This window comes from Microtus pennsylvanicus, chromosome 20 (genome assembly GCF_037038515.1).
Source record: "Microtus pennsylvanicus isolate mMicPen1 chromosome 20, mMicPen1.hap1, whole genome shotgun sequence".
Taxonomy (NCBI): domain Eukaryota; kingdom Metazoa; phylum Chordata; class Mammalia; order Rodentia; family Cricetidae; genus Microtus; species Microtus pennsylvanicus.
In genome coordinates, this window is record NC_134598.1 from 35781041 (window position 1) to 35801434 (window position 20394).

Genomic DNA, 20394 nt, shown 5'->3' on the forward strand with positions numbered 1-20394 from the left:
CTGGAACATTCTCTCCATACCTGGCCATGCCCACACATTCTCCCTACAGAAAGTCTGAACCTATGTGTTGGAACAGACAGGCCCAGGATGACTCATGGTGTGGCGTAGAAAGGAAAACAGGGCAGCAGGCAGGTCCAGTAGGCATAGCAATAGGAGAGGGAACACTCCATCCCTGGGAATTTCGCAAGGCACAGAAATCCCAGTTGGGTCTCTGCCTCAGCCCCTTCAGGAAATCCTGTCACTCAGCCAGGACTTATATACAGCTCAGAGTGGCCGCTTCCACCAAGCTCCTGTGGACCGTCAGCCAGGCCTCAGCTACCTTTGCTTTCTGACCAGGGAAAGGAAAGGAGTTAAAAGTAGACACAGACATGAGAAAGAGTTCCCCAGGCACTCAGAAAAGCAAAGTAAAATAGCTAAATTGCCTTGACCTGGCCCAGCAAGGGAAGGAACCAGCATTTGCACAGCATGCTGCTGCCTTTAATCCCCCTCTTCCTGGGGTTGGCTGTGCAAAATACCTGCACCCCAGCCGAAGCCACAGGACTGGTAAGAGAAACTTTCCTGCATTTTTTCCTTGTTAGTTTTCATACTGTGCTTTAGATGGTTTTGTTTTCTCGAACAATCCTGGGCAAAACGCCCTGCCTGGACTTCATAAAAATCAAAAGAAAACTTCCAAGACTAAGATTCTCAAGGTGAGATGCTGTCCTCCTGGGGTGGACTGAGTTGGCTCTTTCTCATCTGCTGTGCTGACTCTGCAGTTGGAATCTCTGAGTTTAGTCCTGATGCTTCTCTTTCCTGCAGAGCTGTGTGCTCTGGGTTTTGTGTGAACCACCTGATCACTGTAGGTACCTCACACCCCTTCTTCCTAAATGTACCAGCCAAGCGTGGCTATGGGCAGATGCCCAGGGGAATTCCAGGGTAGATTGATAGTGTCTTGTTGATGAAAGTGAGCATGAGAAACATTTCCAAAACCCATCAGGTACTGGCAACATGCCTTCTGCCTTCCTCAGACTGTAGTGGGGGACCACGGTGCCTTCTGCCTTCCTCAGACTGTAGTGGGGGACCACGGTGCCTTCTGCCTTCCTCAGACTGTAGTGGGGGACCACGGTGACCTCTGCCTTCCTCAGACTGTAGTGGGGGACCACGGTGCCTTCTGCCTTCCTCAGACTGTAGTGGGGGACCACAGTGACCTCTGCCTTCCTCAGACTGTAGTGGGGGACCACAGTGACCTCTGCCTTCCTCAGACTGTAGTAGGGGACCACGGTGCCTTCTGCCTTCCTCAGACTGTAGTGGGGGACCACAGTGACCTCTGCCTTCCTCAGACTGTAGTGGAGGACCACAGTGACCTCTGCCTTCCTCAGACTGTAGTGGGGGACCACGGTGATCTCTGCCTTCCTCAGACTGTAGTGGGGGACCACGGTGCCTTCTGCCTTCCTCAGACTGTAGTGGGGGACCACGGTGACCTCTCTGGGGGCCTCACTCACTGCTCAGTACTAGGGGACCCCAGGATCACACAGGTAAAATCGCAGGATGAGATTGAATCTCGGTGAGTAGAAACCTCAGGTGATTTACTTTAAGATGGATTTGGAGTGTCTGATCTCAGCAGCAGACGGATAGGCTTTGAGGGCTCTTTCCAGAGAACATGGCAGCTAACACAATGTGTTTCTCTCCAGCTCAAGAGTTAGAGAAGGATCCATCTGATCTGCCACCTCACAGGATGGCAGAGGAGGGGCCCAGGGCTGTCCGCTATGCCAGCCTTAAGCAAGCAAGTTAACCCCTCCAAGTTTCCATCACTCCCAAGACACAGCTCTGCCAATGGTAGAAAATGCTGCCACTGTTAGCTTCAGTGAGGAGAGGGCTTGCTTCTGTGCAGGCACCCAGCCTTACCTACTGTTCAAAGCTGAGTTTCTTCTTCAGTTGGCTTAAGTTTATAAAATGAGTCATTCCATTTGAAAACAGTAATTTGAAAGCCGGACAAATATATCTTGCAAAAAAATATCTTGCAAATTTGCTATGTAGCTGAGGATGACCTTGAATGTCTGATCCTCCTGCCTCCACCTCTTGGGTGACAGAATTCTAGGCCTGTGTCACAAACTCACGGTTTTATGCTGTCCTGGGGATTGAACCCGGGGCTTTGGGCATGCTGGGCCAGTATTCTATGAACTGGCCCACATTCCCAGCCCAAAGAATGTCTTTAAAAGAGAATCAAATTGGACATATTAAGAAGGAAAAATCAATATGACCTCAACTTATCCATCTATCCAAAGAGAAACTCAAGTGTAAATGAAACCCTGCTTTTTGAAAAATTGAATCATGCCACAACAGTTAAAGGGAGTGTTGTGTATTCTACAAGTAACAGCCAGGGGCACAGTGGGTCACAATAATCACCAAATGGAAGATTTTTCGTCAAAGCAGAGGTTGTTTACGTGTCTGTGTCACGTGGGTGCTTGCGGAGAGAGCTAGTTAGGAATCGAGAGGCTGATAACTCATATGTGACCTTGAGCAAGTCCCTGAGTATTCCAAACCATCTTCAGTCTGCACCCTACCACCCCTGCAGGCATGGGGCATGTGTTTAGCCCAAGCCGTACCGCGTCCACACACTCAGCCATGGCAGACATTGCTCCCTGATCACTGATCCCAGCACTCATGCCAGATAAGTCATGTCAGCGTTCTGTTTAGCCTGGGTCCGTGGAAGAAAAGGGTTCCACCGGGGTGAATTTTAGGTTTAGCCAAATAGCAGGGAACTCAGTTTCTGATGAACTAAGAGCCCGTTGCTGCAAGATACAAAATTATTGTTTACAATTTACACCTCTTAGCAAGTCAATTTCTGGAGCGTTTTAAAGAAAACCATCTGCCCAAGCAATTCTCAGCTTCAAGACGTCTTGGTTTTCCAAGCTCTGTCTTGTAACTAAGTTTTTGCAAAGGTTCCAGATCCTTCAGATAAGAAGTAAGTCCCTAACGGCGGATCAAAGCCTAGGTGCTGACACTCCAGAATTCAAGTCAGATGCATGCCCTGTGGAATCTCGCACTACAAAGCCAGTTGATGCCAGTGACCTCATTGCCACTCCTGACCGTAGTGAGATGACGCAGGTAGACAAGTAGTCATACCAGGTACTTCTCAAGGCTCTGATAACAGGAACGGGTGTTCTTTGCTGCTTTTGCACAGGCGAAAAGGTGTGATAAGAAGTCCTTTCTAACGATCAGGACGGAGTGCCAAGCCTGCTCAGCTAATTTTGCAGTCAAGTGTCCAGTTGGTTACGTCAAGATTACCAATGACTCTCTCGGGGTTCGAGATTGCAGGTACGCATTATGAGAAGATAACCGTGTCTGTGTTTTGGTACCCTAAGAATTGTGACTCCCAATTGGAACATCCTGTCTCACACACTGCAGAGTAGCTCCGGGATTTCTCTCTTGATCTAAAACTATACTGAGCCCAATTTAGGTAACGCATAATCTATGGACTTGAGTCTGAATCTTTATGATTATTGACTCACGTTTAAATACAAAATTGTACTGTACATACACACTCTTCTTGCCCTTCTTCTATTTTTTGTTGGAGTCTAGATTCATTTGGAAATGGTTCTAGAACTGGGAGATGGCTCAGTGGACACGCAAGCATGAGAAGCTGGGGTCAAACCCCCGGCACCCACTTAAAAAACCAAGTCTAGCTACAGGTGCCTGTGAGCTAGCATTGAAAGTCGGAGAAAGATGGGTCCCTGGACTGGTCTGGCAGCCTAGCCGAAATGGCAAGTTTCCAGGCCAGTGAGAAACCCTCTATCAAGGGGACAAGGTGGAAAGTGACAGAGGAAAGCACCTGACATCCTGTCCAGACCTCAGTACATGAGCATACGCATGCATACCTACACACTCGTGCGCACACAACATATATATACACACACACACACACCATAGATAAATAGACAGACAGACAGAGAGACAGAGAGATAGACGATAGATAGATAGATAGATAGATAGATAGATAGATAGATAGATAGATAGAAACAGGATTCTAATTTGAACAACTGTAGGTTGCCTTAGCTACCTACATATCAAGATCCTGTCTCAAAAGCAAAATAAATTTCTTAAGCCCTGGGTCTGGTATTTATTTTGCTAATAAGCTGTGAAGCCTGATGCTAACTAGAACCCAAAGGTGTAAGACAGAAAAAATTAGCATTGTTGGATTGTCTGTATTACATTCCTGAAAGTCACTTCTGATCCAGAACTCTCATAATTCAAGGCCGGTCCTCTCAGAAGGGGACAAGCGGGTCTGTGCTAACAGGTGTAGCCAGGAGGCTCAAAGGCAACCATAATTCTTAATTTACTCAGCTAACCAACTTAGAAATTAGGCATTGTTCAATGAGTTAAATTTTTAATTTATGTGTACGTTTGTGAGTATTTGTGTGGTTTGAGTGTGTGTGTGTGTGTGTGTGAGTGTGTGTGTGTGTATGAGTGTATGAGTGTGTGTGTGTGTGTTTAGTCATGTGTGAGGACAGACGTTGACATTCACGTGTTGGTCAATCGCTGTCCATCTCGCATGTTGAGATAAGGTCCCTCACAGAAGCTGGAGTTCACTGATTCAGCTGGGATAGCTGCCCAGCGAGCTCTAGGAAGCCTCTGGTCTCCAATTCCCCCAGCAGTATGATATAGAGCACCACGGTGCCCCGCTTGTTATGTGGGTACAGGGCATCCAGACCCAGTTCCTCATGTTTGCGTGGCAGACACTTTACCCACTGAGCCATTTTCCAGTCTAAGGAGTTCATTTTTAATTCAAGAATGATAAATTACTGCTTTTTAGCACAAGTGAAACGAAACCTTGGCATTGTTATACAACAGTGTTTTACATTCATGTCTGCCTAGTGTGATCACATCGTGCTATAAAACCAGAGTTAATCGATAGAGACAACAATGTTGACTTGGAGCTGTGTGGGTACTGTTTGCAAAGACGGGGGATTGTGGGTTAGTGTTCTTGTCAAAGAGAAAGAGAGGATGCACTGAGATGGATGGAAGTAATAGGTGTGCCTTCGGGGAGCTTGACGTCATGGGGCTGCGGGTGTGCTGACCTCTAAGTGCTGACGTCATGGTGTGGCAGGTGTCCTGACCTCTAAGTGCTGACGTCATGGTGTGGCAGGTGTCCTGACCTCTAAGGGCTGACGTCATGGTGTGGCAGGTGTCCTGACCTCTAAGTGCTGACATCATGGTGTGGCAGGTGTCCTGACCTCTAAGTGCTGACGTCATGGTGTGGCAGGTGTCCTGACCTCTAAGGACTGACGTCATGGTGTGGCAGGTGTCCTGACCTCTAAGGGCTGATGTCATGGGACTGCGGGTGTCCTGACCTCTAAGAGCTGATGTCATGGTGTGGCAGGTGTCCTGACCTCTAAGTGCTGACATCATGGGGCTGCAGGTGTCCTGACCTCTAAGTGCTGACGTCATGGTGTGGCAGGTGTGCTGACCTCTAAGTGCTGACGTCATGTGCTGCGGGTGTCCTGACCTCTAAGTGCTGACATCATGGTGTGGCAGGTGTGCTGACCTCTAAGTGCTGACGTCATGGTGTGGCAGGTGTGCTGACCTCTAAGGGCTGACGTCATGTGCTGCGGATGTCCTGACCTCTAAGGGCTGACGTTATGGTGTGGCAGGTATCCTGACCTCTAAGGGCTGACGTCATGGGGCTGCGGGTGTCCTGACCTCTAAGTGCTGACATCATGGTGTGGCAGGTGTGCTGACCTCTAAGTGCTGACATCATGGGGCTGCGGGTGTGCTGACCTCTAAGGGCTGACGTCATGGTGTGGCAGTTGTGCTGACCTCTAAGTGCTGACGTCATGGGGCTGCAGGTGTCCTGACCTCTAAGGGCTGACGTCATGGTGTGGCAGGTGTCCTGACCTCTAAGGGCTGACGTCACGTGCTGCAGGTATCCTGACCTCTAAGGGCTGACGTCATGGTGTGGCAGGTGTGCTGACCTCTAAGGGCTGACGTCATGGTGTGGCAGGTGTGCTGACCTCTAAGTGCTAACGTCATGGTGTGGCCGGTGTCCTGACCTCTAAGTGCTGACGTCACGTGCTGCAGGTGTCCTGACCTCTAAGTGCTGACGTCATGTGCTGTGGGTGTGCTGACCTCTAAGGGCTGATGTCATGGTGTGGCAGGTGTGCTGACCTCTAAGGGCTGATGTCATGGTGTGGCAGGTGTCCTGACCTCTAAGGGCTGATGTCATGGTGTGGCAGGTGTCCTGACCTCTAAGGGCTGACGTCATGGTGTGGCCGGTGTCCTGACCTCTAAGTGCTGACGTCACGTGCTGCAGGTGTCCTGACCTCTAAGTGCTGACGTCATGTGCTGTGGGTGTGCTGACCTCTAAGGGCTGATGTCATGGTGTGGCAGGTGTGCTGACCTCTAAGGGCTGATGTCATGGTGTGGCAGGTGTCCTGACCTCTAAGTGCTGACGTCATGGTGTGGCAGGTGTCCTGACCTCTAAGGGCTGACGTCATGGTGTGGCAGGTGTCCTGACCTCTAAGGGCTGACGTCATGGTGTGGCAGTTGTGCTGACCTCTAAGTGCTGACGTCACGTGCTGCAGGTATCCTGACCTCTAAGGGCTGATGTCATGGTGTGGCAGGTGTGCTGACCTCTAAGTGCTGACGTCATGGTGTGGCAGGTGTCCTGACCTCTAAGGGCTGACGTCATGGTGTGGCAGGTGTCCTGACCTCTAAGGGCTGACGTCACGTGCTGCAGGTATCCTGACCTCTAAGGGCTGACGTCATGGTGTGGCAGGTGTGCTGACCTCTAAGGGCTGACGTCATGGTGTGGCAGGTGTGCTGACCTCTAAGTGCTAACGTCATGGTGTGGCCGGTGTCCTGACCTCTAAGTGCTGACGTCACGTGCTGCAGGTGTCCTGACCTCTAAGTGCTGACGTCACGTGCTGCAGGTATCCTGACCTCTAAGGTCTGACGTCATGGTGTGGCAGGTGTCCTGACCTCTAAGTGCTGACATCATGGGGCTGCGGGTGTCCTGACCTCTAAGTGCTGACGTCATGGTGTGGCAGGTGTCCTGACCTCTAAGTGCTGACATCATGGGGCTGCGGGTGTGCTGATCTCTAAGGGCTGACGTCATGGTGTGGCAGTTGTGCTGACCTCTAAGGGCTGACGTCATGGTGTGGCAGGTGTGCTGACCTCTAAGGGCTGACGTCATGGTGTGGCAGGTGTGCTGACCTCTAAGGGCTGACGTCATGGGACTGCGGGTGTCCTGACCTCTAAGAGCTGACGTCATGGTGTGGCAGGTGTGCTGCCCTCTAAGTGCTGACGTCATGGTGTGGCAGGTGTGCTGACCTCTAAGAGCTGACGTCATGGTGTGGCAGGTGTGCTGACCTCTAAGAGCTGACGTCATGGTGTGGCAGGTGTGCTGACCTCTAAGTGCTGACATCATGGGGCTGCGGGTGTGCTGATCTCTAAGGGCTGACGTCATGGTGTGGCAGTTGTGCTGACCTCTAAGTGCTGACGTCATGGTGTGGCAGGTGTGCTGACCTCTAAGAGCTGACGTCATGGTGTGGCAGGTGTCCTGACCTCTAAGTGCTGACGTCATGGTGTGGCAGGTGTGCTGACCTCTAAGAGCTGACATCATGGTGTGGCAGGTGTCCTGACCTCTAAGGGCTGACATCATGGTGTGGCAGGTGTGCTGACCTCTAAGGGCTGACGTCATGTGCTGCAGGTGTCCTGACCTCTAAGTGCTGACGTCATGGGACTGCAGGTGTGCTGACCTCTAAGTGCTGACGTCACATGCTGCAGGTGTGCTGACCTCTAAGCTCCTTGAGTTGTATGGATTAAAAAGGTTCAGAATTTGTATGTTATTTATACCTCTATACAGTGATTCCTTAAAACATCAAAAATACAAAGTAAAATAAAACAAAAGAGCCAATCGAGTTTTTTGTTTGTTTGTTTGTTTTTCTGGCATAAATGAACGACAGGCCAGTCTTCCACTCTAAAATGAGCAGCATCCATGAAAAATCTTGGTGTGCACACATGTGTGCAAGCGTGCACGTGTGATGTGTGTGTGTATGTGTGTGTGTGTGTGTGTGTGGTAGTAATAATTGTAGCTGGGTGCATACAACCAAGTGCTCTCCTTGGCCCTTATCAGAAGAGTACAAAACATTCTTTGTAAGAAGCCACGTAATTTTAACCTTGAACTTTGGTAGGCTCTTAATAGGAGAGGAGAGTCATGGCAAACATGCTCTCCCTCAGGGAATTCATGGGTTAACTGATGCATGTGCTTGTAATTCTCCAAGGTATTCGATTGAGATCAATGCATACTCTCTGTCTGTCCCGGGATGCCAACATATATGTAGGAAGGACTACCTACAACCTCAATGCTGCCCAGGCCACTGGGGCCCAGACTGCATGGGTAAGTGACACCATCTTCAGATTTTGAAACTTGCTTCTCCAGTTCATGGAGATATGACAGGAAGGAAGGCCAGTGATAGAAGAATGTGTATATGATTTCGAGACATGTAGAAAAATCTCTCTTTCCCCATCAGCTTTTAGGCAGGAATCTGCTTGCTACAGTTAGTGAGCTCTCTTCAGAATAATCCCTTGGAACCAAGCCTACTGGCCTATTCCTACAATTCCAGTACTCCAGAGACTGAGGCAAGAGAATCATGATTTCAAGGCTGACCTGGGCTGCAAAACAAATTTTACACCAACCTAAGATATAAGCAAGACCCTGTCTCCAAAGAGAAAAGGAGACAATGAAAGAACAAAAGAAAATAAAGAACTTTTATAAATCACAAAAAGATACAATTGGAAAAACATACATATATCACATACACATGTATCATGGAGATCATATGTTTATGTGTAGATATAACACATATGTATGTATATGCATATATGAAAAGGCAATGTTTGAGGAGAGAACATTGGGCAGTTATGACAGCAAACATAACTTTTCTTAAGAAGAAGCTTCATCTCAGCGTCTCAAAGAATGTTGCCATTGTCTTTATCCATTATCAAAACCTCATCGCCTTCCTGATAGACCAGGAAGAGCCTTTATATTCGCTTTTGCCTTTCTGCCTCATAAGAACTAAAGCGATGTCATTATTGACGGGACATGGAGTGGACAAGAACAAGCCTTGTCTGAGATGGACCAGGAAAGTTAGTACAGCATGTGCAATGGGAAGATGGCAGGCTACATCTGGGCTACGTGAGAGAATATTTAAAATGCATATTTAAAATAAATAAAATGGTGCCGTCCTCTGAACCCTTGTATTCACTGTTGGCATCCTCTACAACACGAGCCGCAAGCAGGACCCAGATCCTTGGCAGTTGTCATGTTGTGCCATGTGCCAGCAAATACGGCAGGGTTCTCCACCAGGATCAACAATGCTAAAATAAATAAAAAAATAAAAACTCTTTTGTGAATGCTCAGGCATTTCCTCTGAGAGCAGGTCCATGGCCAGAGAGGCAAAACATGAAAATGGATGCCTATCATCAATTCTGTTGTTCACTAGTGAGGCCAAAGGGTACTTCCCTTTATCTTCATGTCCCAAACATGCCAAGTGTCACAAAAGGCTTCCTTCCTTCCCTCAGCTCAGGAAGAAGATAATTCCTTTCCTTTACTGCCTGCTTTAACCATGCCCACTTGTGACCATGACAGGCCTGATCTTGACTATCGCTTTACACTTCCGCAAGGACAAGGCCAGTTCGGGGCTGCTGACACAGGTCCATCCCTCTAGTCTGAGGAAGCATGCTCCCATCCCCCTTGTGACCTTGCATTGGAGGCAGATGGGGTTCCCGCTTCCTTTACGATGTGACAACAAGCACATCCACATCCATCCGCAGCATCCCTAGCTAACTGTGAAAAGTGCTTCTATCATGTCTGGTTCTGGAGATAACTGATCAGTCCTGCAAGCTCAGAAAACATCAAAAGCAAAGTAGGGGGAAAAAAACAAATTACCCATCATCTTCTAAAAATAAGAATAAGGCATGCACTCTCACCGAGGGGAAAAATAGCTTCCTACCAGAGAAGACGCTTTTATTTCAATTCTATCTGATTCACCCTAATTAAAATTGCTGCCACTTTTCCAGACATGTGAATAGAGAACCATATTTTTAACTAGGAAACTTAATCACATTGGAAAAGAATCTCGCTCTGTAGCTCAGGCTATCTAGCCCTCACTGTGTAGCCCAGGCTGGCCTTGAAGCCCAGGCAATCTTTGTGCCTCTGCCTCCAGGCTGGTCAGCTTACAGACCTGCACCACTGCATCTGGCACTGAGGAGCTAATATCCTCCCTGACATGGAGTCCACCCTTTTTTCAAATTTAGTCATGAATGCAAAGTTTTTGTACAACTCAAGTAGCAGAATTTGAACGTGGGCAGAGGAGTCACACACATCAAAGCTTGGCTGTGATCCTAGCAATCCACTTCAAAAAGAAACAGCCTCAAGATTTGGTTAATTGTATGTGTATGCTTGTTCGTATGTTATATGTGTTATACAGGCATGTGTGTTCGTCTGTTAGAATTTATGCACACCACATGCATGTAGATGTCCACAGAGGCCAGAAGAGGGTGTTGGATCCCCCCTGGAACTGGAGTTACAGGTGGTTGTGAGCACCCAGGTAAGGGTTCTGGGAACCGAGCCCAGGTCCTCTGCAGAAGCAGTAAGCACTCTTAGCCGTGGAGCCATCTCTTCAGCCCCCAAAGGAGAAAGGATTTCAGTTTTTCTCTTTCCAGCTCAGCATTGTGATATTCCATGAGACCCGTTTTTGCCCTGTTGTTTACACTCCCTAGTTCCCTTCCCACTCCATAGACCTTGCTAGGCACCACACGCTGTGCAAATACAAAACAGATCTGTGGGTCAAGAGTCATTCTCTTCTGCCAAATTGTATAAGCTCTGTGGGATAAATAATGCTGAGCTCACACGAGGAACTTAGCTGGCGTCTGTTTTCCAGGCAGACAGTTCCAGCTAGAGCGATGTTTGGAATATCAGGACATGTCTTCAGCTACTGCTGAACAGTGAGCTAAAGCCGCCTGGGCTCAACAACCCCTTAGGAGATAAGGCTCCAGGGAGGCCCCCGTCTCTTGCTGGGCAGGAAAGGCATTAACTTATTTTAAGGCAACAGCCCAGCTGGTGGTTTGCTGACAGTTTACAATAAAAGCCTTGACCCAGAGGCCACCCACCAGCAGTGACCGAAGAGAACCATGATAATGACCTAAAATTGTCTCATCAGCTACTTCAGCCCCACAAGACACCACAAAATGTGCCCCTGAAGCGAATTCTATGCCTGCTCTCTCAGGCAGGGTTGCTGAGAAGGCCGATTTTGCTATCCGCGTTCTCAGTGGGGCCCCCAGGTGATGCGGAATGTTTTCAGATGCAGGAAATAAATGCTTGCTTTTGCTTTAATAAGTAGTTTTCATGTGTCATTGAAAGAGCCCACGTGGGTTATCAAATGAGGGCTTTTTATACCCCCATATTCCTGCTACCTTTTTTTCCAAAGCTCCTTTCAGGATTGGCCAACCCATCAAAAGCAAGCATTTATTGATCACCTACTGTATGCTGCTCATAGTCACACATAGGTTAGGCTTGCCTCAGGTCACATATGCCATAGTCCACACAGGTACATCACAGGTGAGCAAGAGAGACTGACACAAGGATCAGTGTGAGGAATCAGTTGTACAAGGATCCCAGGAGAGGAGGTCATGACCTTGAAGATCCTGCCCCATGCCCTGTTGCCTGCCTAATCACTTCCAAAAGGCCCTGCCCCCTGGCACTATCACACCGAAGTAAGGGATTTGACACCGAATCTGTGGGGGACACATTCCCTAACAAGTGTTCAAACTAGTGAGCGGTAAGCTGGATCAGGAGAAAGTAGTTCCTACAGAGAAAAATGTCTCGTTTCCTGCAGAGTGGTTGACGCTGGGGCTTTAGGAAAGCCCCTAGGGGACAAACATTTCCACCTGGCCTTCATGCTCAGCACAGCTGAAGGCAAACATCCGGAAGGCCAATGGCCTGAGCAATGGAAGACCACTCATTAAAGACCGACCCTGACTGAGTCTCCTCTAGAAGTAAGCCTTGCCTGTTGGTCCCTTCTGTCCTGGCTAAACCTTATTTTAGTTTCTCCTGAAAACACAAAGATAAACCATTACCAGCCTAGAAAGCCACACTAAACACGCAACAAGCAGTATATGAATCGATTGGCTGAGTCAGTGATTCGGAAAAACCCGCAAACTAGGGAAAGGTCATAAACAACCATGCAGAGAAGTCATCACAGCTGAAGTCAGAACCAGCCAGAGTCCTCTGGAAAGCTCACGGGTGTGTGGCTTCGTTATCTGACCCTCTGTGCCTCAGTTTCCTTTCAGATAAAATGATAATAATAACCAGTCCATGGTGGCTGCAGGGGATAGTGCATGCAATGTTCAGGATCTAGGAGAATAAGAACCATAATAATAATAATAATAATAAACAGAAGGCAAGGACTGGGAGTGTGGATCAGTGTCAGAGGGCTTCCTAGCATACACAAGGGCCTGAGTTCCACCTCTGTGCCAAAAACGTACATGGGTAGATGAGAGAGAGATGCACCATAAATGATAAATAACTACACAGATGCCTGACGACAGTTAGATGATAGATAGATCGATTGATAGATGATAAATGTAGACAGTAGATAGATATAGATAGATGATAGATAGATGATTGATGATAGATAGATGATAAGTGAATAGGTAGGTCGATTGATTGAATGAACACAGATAGTGATAGGTAGATGATAGATATCAGGAGCATCATCAAATAGAAGCAGATGAATAAAGAAACCCTTTTAAAAACTACATTTGGCTCCTGGCTGGCACAGTTCTGATTTGCTAAACGGCTGATTAAACACTGAATTCTTTCCAGACACTCACATTCAGGCACAGTGATATCACAGCACTTAACATGCGAAGATACGGAGACCAAAGGTAGGAAATGTTTAAATAGACACATGTCGGGAGAGGAGTGTAGCTCAGATGGTAGAGTGTGTGTCCGGGGTGAACAGGGCCCTGGAACTGGCCTGTGCGCTACAATAAATACATAAACAACGTTTCTGACTCTGAGAACTGTTTCCAGGCCAGTGGTATAAACTACAGAAAAAGACACCATGTTCACTGAAGAAAGATCAGTACTGACGAGAACACTGGTTACCTTCTCCTAACCTGACACTGAGGCACACACATTCTAAGGCACATTTTTCTCGTGGATTCTGCAGCCATAATTTACTTATAGTAAAATTCTTCCCTAGCAAGATGTATTCACTTAATCTTTTTTTTAAAAAAAAAACTTATCTTTCTTTCCCTCAGTGTGTGTGTGTGTGTGTGTGTGTGTGTGTGTGTGCGTGCGTGTGGTCTGCACTGGTGTCTGCATGGGTGAGCACAGCTATGTGGAGATGTTGGGAGTCTTCCTCAGCTGCTCCCCACCACTGAGGCAGAGCCTCTCCGCTAATCCAGGCATCACTCATGCAGATAGTCTAGCCAGCCAGTTTGCCCTGAAGCCGCTGTCTCTGTCTGTCATGTGTATGGGTTCAAAGGATCTGAACTCCAGCCCTCACTCTTCGAGGCGAGGGCTTCTTCCACCGAGCCACCTCCCAGGTCCAGTTCTTCAGTTGTCATCTAGTGTGGTAGCCCACCTCCTTCAGCTAAGGTGTTCAGACATTTTCACGTAATCCGGCAGACTGGCATCCACTACTTCCTGCGCTTGATGCTGTGTGCACTCTGTTGCTTCGTCTCCTTTGTCGTCCTTCTGATTATCTCCTATAATCCCGCTTTGTCTTCTCTATTCACGTACCTGCTGTACTGTTTAGTTAGGGGAGTTAAGCCTTTGCTTCTAGGTGTGTATAAAAATGTTCATTTTTTGCTGTCTGCCACAACGCCACCCTGTGCCCAGGCCTCCACAGCATCACACTTCCGGCTCTGAATCCCAGGCTTGCTGCTCTAGTTTGCTGCCCCTTCCGGCAGCGTGCCAGAGCCCCCCAGCATGGCACCAACAGTCTGGCCTTCACCAGCCATTCTTCAAATGTCTTAGAATACCAGGGAGGCGATTTTACACCTAAGCTCATAACGACAGCTTCCAGCATCTTCCATCCCTTTGTGTGGCTCTAGATCTCTGTCTGCTGACAGTTTGCTTCTTCCTGGCCAGTTAATGGCATTTCTCTTTCAGCTTTTGTATAACTGAAAAAGAAAAAGTCCCTGTCATGCCTTACAGACACTGTTGTTTTAGGTGGGATTTTAGATTGGCAACGGTGGCTCTGTGTTTTAAAGATAAATATTCCACTGTCCTCTAGGTGGAAGCAAGTCCAACACACAGAAGCCTTTGTCATGGTAACTACTCTTTTATCCACACGTTGGCTTTGACTACTTGTAAGATGTTCTCCCTGATTTTAAGGAGTTCTGTGGCGGTGTGAGAGTTTCATCGCGTGGACTTTGCTCAAGGTTTTTTGTGTGCTGGGAACTGGATGTTAGCATCTCCGTTATGTCTGGGAAATGTGAATTTAAAATTTCCATGTCTTTTCTCTTTTCCCCTGGACATTGTCCTACAGATCATTCATGTTCCCTTGCTGTGTCCAGTATTTCCTCTGTTTCATTTTTGTCTTTACTGTTTGTCTGTAGGTGGAACATTTTGTTGTCAGCGTTTGAGTAACCATGAATTGGAGAGGATTTGACTCAAAGGCTGTGCTTTTGCCTGGAAACTTTTGGCTCGGGTTTTATTTACGTCTCTCCCTAACATACTTTTCCTTTCTGTCCCTCTTGAACATATGGCATAGAATTGTCATTTTCTCAGTCTTTGTCTGATACAAGCATCCTTTCTGTTGGTTTTAATTAACTAGTTTTTCTCTTCATTACTCATGCCTAGCTTTTATTGGCTTCAAATATTGTAAATTTTACTTTGGTTTGGTGTTTGATAAACTTGTATCTTTTATGTTTCTTAGATGTGGGAGTAGGGGGTATATATGTGTGTGAGAGAGAGTGTGGGTATGTGTTTATGTGTACATGTGTGTGTATATGTTTGTGAGTGTGTGTGAATATGTGCGTGGGTGTATATGTGTATAAGTGTGTGCTTGTGGGGGTGTATATGTGTATTGTGGGGAGGGGTGTGTGTGAGAGAGTGTGTGTGTGTGAGTGTGTGTGTGTGAGTATATGTGTGTGGTATGTGTGTGAGTGTGTGTGAGTGTGTGTGTATGTGTGTGTGAGTGTGTGTGTGTGAGTGTGTGTGAGTGTGTGTGTATGTGTGTGTGAGTGTGTGTGTGTGAGTGTGTGTGTGTGAGTGTGTATGTGTGTGAGTGTATGTGTGTGTGAGTGTGTGTGAGTGTGTGTGTGTGAGTGTGTGTGTGAGTGTGTGAGTGTGTGTGTGTGTGAGTGTGTGTGTGTGAGTGTGTGTGTGAGTGTGTGTGTGTGAGTGTGTGTGTGAGTGTGTGAGTGTGTGTGTGAGTGTGTGGTATGTGTGTGAGTGTATGTGTGTGTGAGTGTGTATGTGTGTGAGTGTATGTGTGTGTGAGTGTGTGTGTGAGTGTGTGAGTGTGTGTGTGTGTGTGTGTGTGTGTGAGTGTGTGGTATGTGTGTGAGTGTATGTGTGTGTGAGTGTGTATGTGTGTGAGTGTATGTGTGTGTGTATGTGTGTGTGAGTGTGTGTGTGTGAGTGTGTGTGTGTGTGTGTGTGTGTGTGTGTGTGTGTGTGTGGTGAATCACATGTGGGACTCAGAGAACAACTTCCAGGAATCCGTTTTCTCCCTCCATCACGTAGGTTCCAGAAATTAAATTCGGGTGCAGGCTTGGCAGCCAGCACTTCACCAGACCATATACTTGTATTTTCTTAAGTTTTCTTTGCAGGTTTTGCCTCTGATGAAGCCCTGGCATCCTTAGCCATGTCAGGGGTACATGGACTTATCCCAGACCAGGAGAGACCTTATGTAAATTAGAAAAAGCCTCATGTGGATATACACACATGCCCCGAGGGTTTTCGTGGTACCACCTTAAGAAATCTCTGTACCTCTCTCCTCTCCATCTTCACCTTCAGCTGGTCTTCTTCAGGCAAAGGTTAATAGCTTTAGCAAGGTCTTGCTTTTACGATCTGGCCGTCCCTGTCCATTGAGGCCAGTGGAAACCAATCTGTCCTCTCAAAATTAGACTGTGTGGAATAAATCCTGAAAATATCCAGTAGGGGGAGCTGCGGGCACAGGCCGCCCTCAGCCAGTGCTCAACTGACCTGCAGAGCAGCAACCTCAGCTGAGGCCCCAAACCTTTCCCTCCCGACGGAGACAGGTCTAAGCACCCCCTCACTTATCTTTTCCTTTCCTCGATTTTTTTTCCTGAGCATTGTTAACTGTTATCATGACAACCCTAAAGAGAGAAAATATCACAGTATCCACTCGGAATCTTAGAGGTTTGCATTACTGTAACCTAGCTTTCCAGTCCCAAGAGCATTCTGCTGGGGGGACAGGGGGGAACGGAACCTCAGAGCCAGACGCGAGCTGTGCCGAGGGGAACAGCGTGGAATGGAACCTCAGAGCCAGACGCGAGCTATGCCGAGGGGAACAGCGTGGAATGGAACCTCAGAGCCAGACGCGAGCTGTGCCGGGGGAACAGCGTGGAACTGAACCTCAGAGGAACCTCAGAGCCAGACGCGAGCTGTGCTGAGTGGAACAGCGTGGAACTGAACCTCAGAGGAACCTCAGAGCCAGACGCGAGCTGTGCTGAGTGGAACAGCGTGGAACTGAACCTCAGAGCCAGACGCGAGCTGTGCTGAGGGGAACAGCGTCGAATGGAACCTCAGAGCCAGACGCGAGCTGTGCTGAGGGGAACAGCGTGAAACTGAACCTCAGAGCCAGACGCGAGCTGTGCTGAGGGGAACAGCGTCGAATGGAACCTCAGAGCCAGCTGGGAGCTACGCTGAGGCGAGAGAGGGCGTGGTCAGCAAAGCTCAGCTGGGATCCCAGTTCAGAAGATTCCAGTCGCCAGTCCCTCACATTACCAGTGGCTGAACAATCTAGACAAGCCTTTTCTCTCTCTTCTCTTTCCTTCTTTCCTTCTCTTCTTCCTCCCTCCCTTCCTTTCTTTCAGTTTTTCTTCAAGGGATAGAGGCGACACTAATATACCAACATCTCATTTTCAAAAGTGTCACATGGACCAGACAGCTTCTTTTCCCCTCACAGTGCACACATTTCTGCCACCTGTGTCATGGTCCTGGCCTGTCTGGTTGCTCGATGAGGGTCCATCTCAGTAACGTCCTGAGAGAGCCATTAGCATCTTACAGAGAACAGCCTTTCCCTGTCTTTAGAAGTCACTTTACAAGAACTGCTTCTGTGGTCTGGATATTTGCGTCCTGCCCCTATGTGGCCGTCTGGTTTTGTTACTAGAACAAAGCCCCGGAGGCAGCCTAACTGTATAAAAAAGAGAAGCTTGTTTAGCTGACAGACTTGGAGTTGAGGCATCGGGCTGGCAGGGGCTCGGCTCTGGTGAGAGCCATCTTAGCTGTATTGCAGTGTGACAGAAGCTCACTGGAAAAAAAGAGATGACATAGAGAGATTGGAAGCCAGGGCCCGGTCTCAGTTTTTAGAAGAACGAAATCTTGCTGCGTGATTCATGATGACCTTGAACTCACTGTGTAGGTCCAGGGGGCTTCCAGCTTGAGATCAGACCAACAGGATCTTCAGTTGTTGTTTTGTTGTGTGTGTGTGTGTTTTGTCCCTGGTAACTAACACACTAAGCGGCACGTGCCTGTAGGTGCATGCCTTTATTTGCCCAGTCTGGAATGAATTGAAATCTCGTCTGTTTGATGATTCCAGAATGCCCAGGAGGAGCAGAGTCACCGTGCAATGGCAGAGGCACTTGCGATGAAGGCATGGAAGGAACTGGAAGCTGCTCCTGCCGAGTAAGTTCAGAGAGCTGCTCCGCCCCTGACATGCTGCCTCCCCCTACCTACCTTTAATCCACCTCTATAGAAGTCGCTGAGAGTAACAGTGTTAATAAATTGAATTTGCAATGTGCCTGTCAACCGGAGGACTGACCCACTGAGGTCACATCTATAAAACTATCTTATGAATCCATCTATGGGTACAAAGTTGTCACATCTTGCTACTGTGAGCTGCTAGGCTACCCAGGGCCGACCATGGGCCTGTGGCTTTTGAAGGATTTCTTTATCTAACACAATTGACTTGTGAATCTCAAACTGTGGGAGAATTAAACACAACTCCTTCTAAAGGGGACTGAGTTCATCTCCCTTCAGAACAGCCCTGGAAGTGTTTTGGCGCCACCCTTGGGTAAGATTGTGAACAGGCTGTTGGTACTTACCATCTGCTTATACATGGTTGGGCTGGCGGCTTTCTTCTCTAGGGCTCTAGACCTTTAGCAAAAGAAAATTTAGAAAACAAAAACAGAGCTGGACATACACGAAGACTTTAAGCGGCCTGAGGAAAGAAAGGCCCAGGGGAAAGACATATTAGAGAGGCAAATGCAGGCCAGACCATCAGTGGGCTGTCCAGGGGCTTTCTGGCTAGCATAGGGGTTCCTCGGGATGGCCTTGAGTCTGACGTCATCCACCTGTGTTTTGCAGGCCGGCTTTCGTGGGACAGCCTGTGAAACCTGTGCAGCTGACAACGTGTTTGGACCCAATTGTTCCTCAGGTAGGTCTGTCTGATTTTTGTCCATTTAATGCATTGTGAGGGTTTCAAGTCCCCGGAGAGGGTTACTTCAGTTTTTAACAGGGGTTATTTCTGGCCTCCAGGGATGTATGGATTTGTGTTGTTTTAAGATACTGATTGTCTTAGTTTTCCGTTGCTGTAACAAAGGTCACGCAAGTGCAGGGTTAGCTGAGAGAAGGTTGGTGCAGCCCACAGCGTGGGGGGCAGAAAGTGTATATGTACCACACTTTCATTGCACAGTCTTGTGTTGATGGACAGCTAGGTTGGTTCCATGTCCTTGCTCTGAGAACGGAGCTGCAATAAACATGGCTGAGCAAGTGTCTCTGGGGTAGGACATGGAGTCTAGGAATTTACCCAGGAGGGGGAATCACAGGGTTATATGGCACATCTTAGAAATTTTTTTGCAAGAAAATCTATAAACACATAAATACTTCAGCCCCGTAAGTTCTTTGGCATGTCCCACAATATATTTCTCTGGCTGCGGAGAGAAGGCATCCTCATTCTGACCCATGGGCTTGTTGAAGGCAAGACTCCGTTGACTTTTTCTCTCCGGCAGCTTCTATAGGGTTGACTGCAGGGGACACAGCTCTTTGTCAGCCTTGTGAACAAATAAGTGTGATAATGAATGAATGAGTGACCCCAGTGACACTATCCTGACCCAGAAGCACAATTTCCAAAGGTCACAGGTGAAAGGATTGAACCCTGGCGGAGCTCTGGCTCCAGGACTGTTATCTAGCCCCTCGGGGTGACAACACAGCCAGGCTCTTACTGTGTCCCATGGAAGCACAGGGTAGGTGGGCGAAGGAATGGGTAACCATGGCAACTGGCGATGCCCCAACACAAGGCCCAAGGAGCTCACAAGCTCCTCTGGATGCCGGTGTGGTCTCACCCATGGGGTGTTGCTCCCAGGAGGGGGCACTCCTGCCCGAAAGTGGGGCAGCTTTACCAGGGATCGTCTGTTTTTCACGCTGACTTTTCCCTGCTGCCAGGATGCTCCTTTACCAGGCTGTTGTGGTTCAGAGTTACATCCGCCAGCGGCTTTCCTCTCCGCGGCGCACCAGAGATACTCAGTGCCTTGTCGGGAGCCCAGCGCAAAACCCGCTCTCTCTATGTAACACCTAAATCAGCCCTTACTGTGTGCCCGACAGTCTAAAAAAAGGTTTCCCACCCACGATCTCCTCTAGTCTTCTGCACCTCTGGGAGCTGACGTCATTTACTGGGTAAAGGAGCCGGGGTGACAGAAGACCACGTGACTAGCACAGAATTCTCAGCACATCAGTTTACTGGCTAATCGTGAAAGAAGGAGAGGAACGAACCAGATTCATCCTGTACACCTAGAAATCAAACGTGTAAAATGCAGTGGCGGATGGGCTGGCAGCAGGCTGGGGACAGAGCCGCGTGATGCTACTGCAACCGTCTAGACGAAGCTTGGGAAGGACCTGGTCAAGGACAGGACCAGTTAGACCGTGAGCAGGATGTCAAGGATGGAGATGCAGACACAGAACACGAAGGATTTGGTGCAGTTTTTGGTGTTCAGAAAACTTTAAACTTAGTAGCTCCTACGTTTCTATTTTTTTTTTTTTTTTTTTTTTGCTGTCGTTAAGCAAGTACCTCTTTGTAATTGGAACTCATTTGAGCTTATATGAAATGTACTCGCCTGCATCAAAAACATGTACAGTAGGCAGAGCAATGACCCCCTACCCTCAAAGAGCCCTGTCCTAATCCTGGGAGCTGTGAGCATATCAAGTTACATGAC

General features: G+C 48.1%; 1 protein-coding gene across 1 annotated transcript in view; it reads left to right on the forward strand.

The window, feature by feature from the left end:
* Nucleotides 1–272: 272 nt before the first annotated feature.
* Stab2 (stabilin 2) overlaps nucleotides 273–20394 on the forward strand; it is a 140399-nt gene continuing 120277 nt past the window's right edge. The window contains exons 1-5 of the mRNA XM_075954612.1: nucleotides 273–543; nucleotides 3164–3297; nucleotides 8262–8377; nucleotides 17784–17869; nucleotides 18551–18620. Coding sequence (XP_075810727.1) covers nucleotides 466–543; nucleotides 3164–3297; nucleotides 8262–8377; nucleotides 17784–17869; nucleotides 18551–18620 — 484 coding nt within the window. The 5' untranslated portion in view covers nucleotides 273–465. The remainder of the gene's footprint in view (nucleotides 544–3163; nucleotides 3298–8261; nucleotides 8378–17783; nucleotides 17870–18550; nucleotides 18621–20394) is intronic.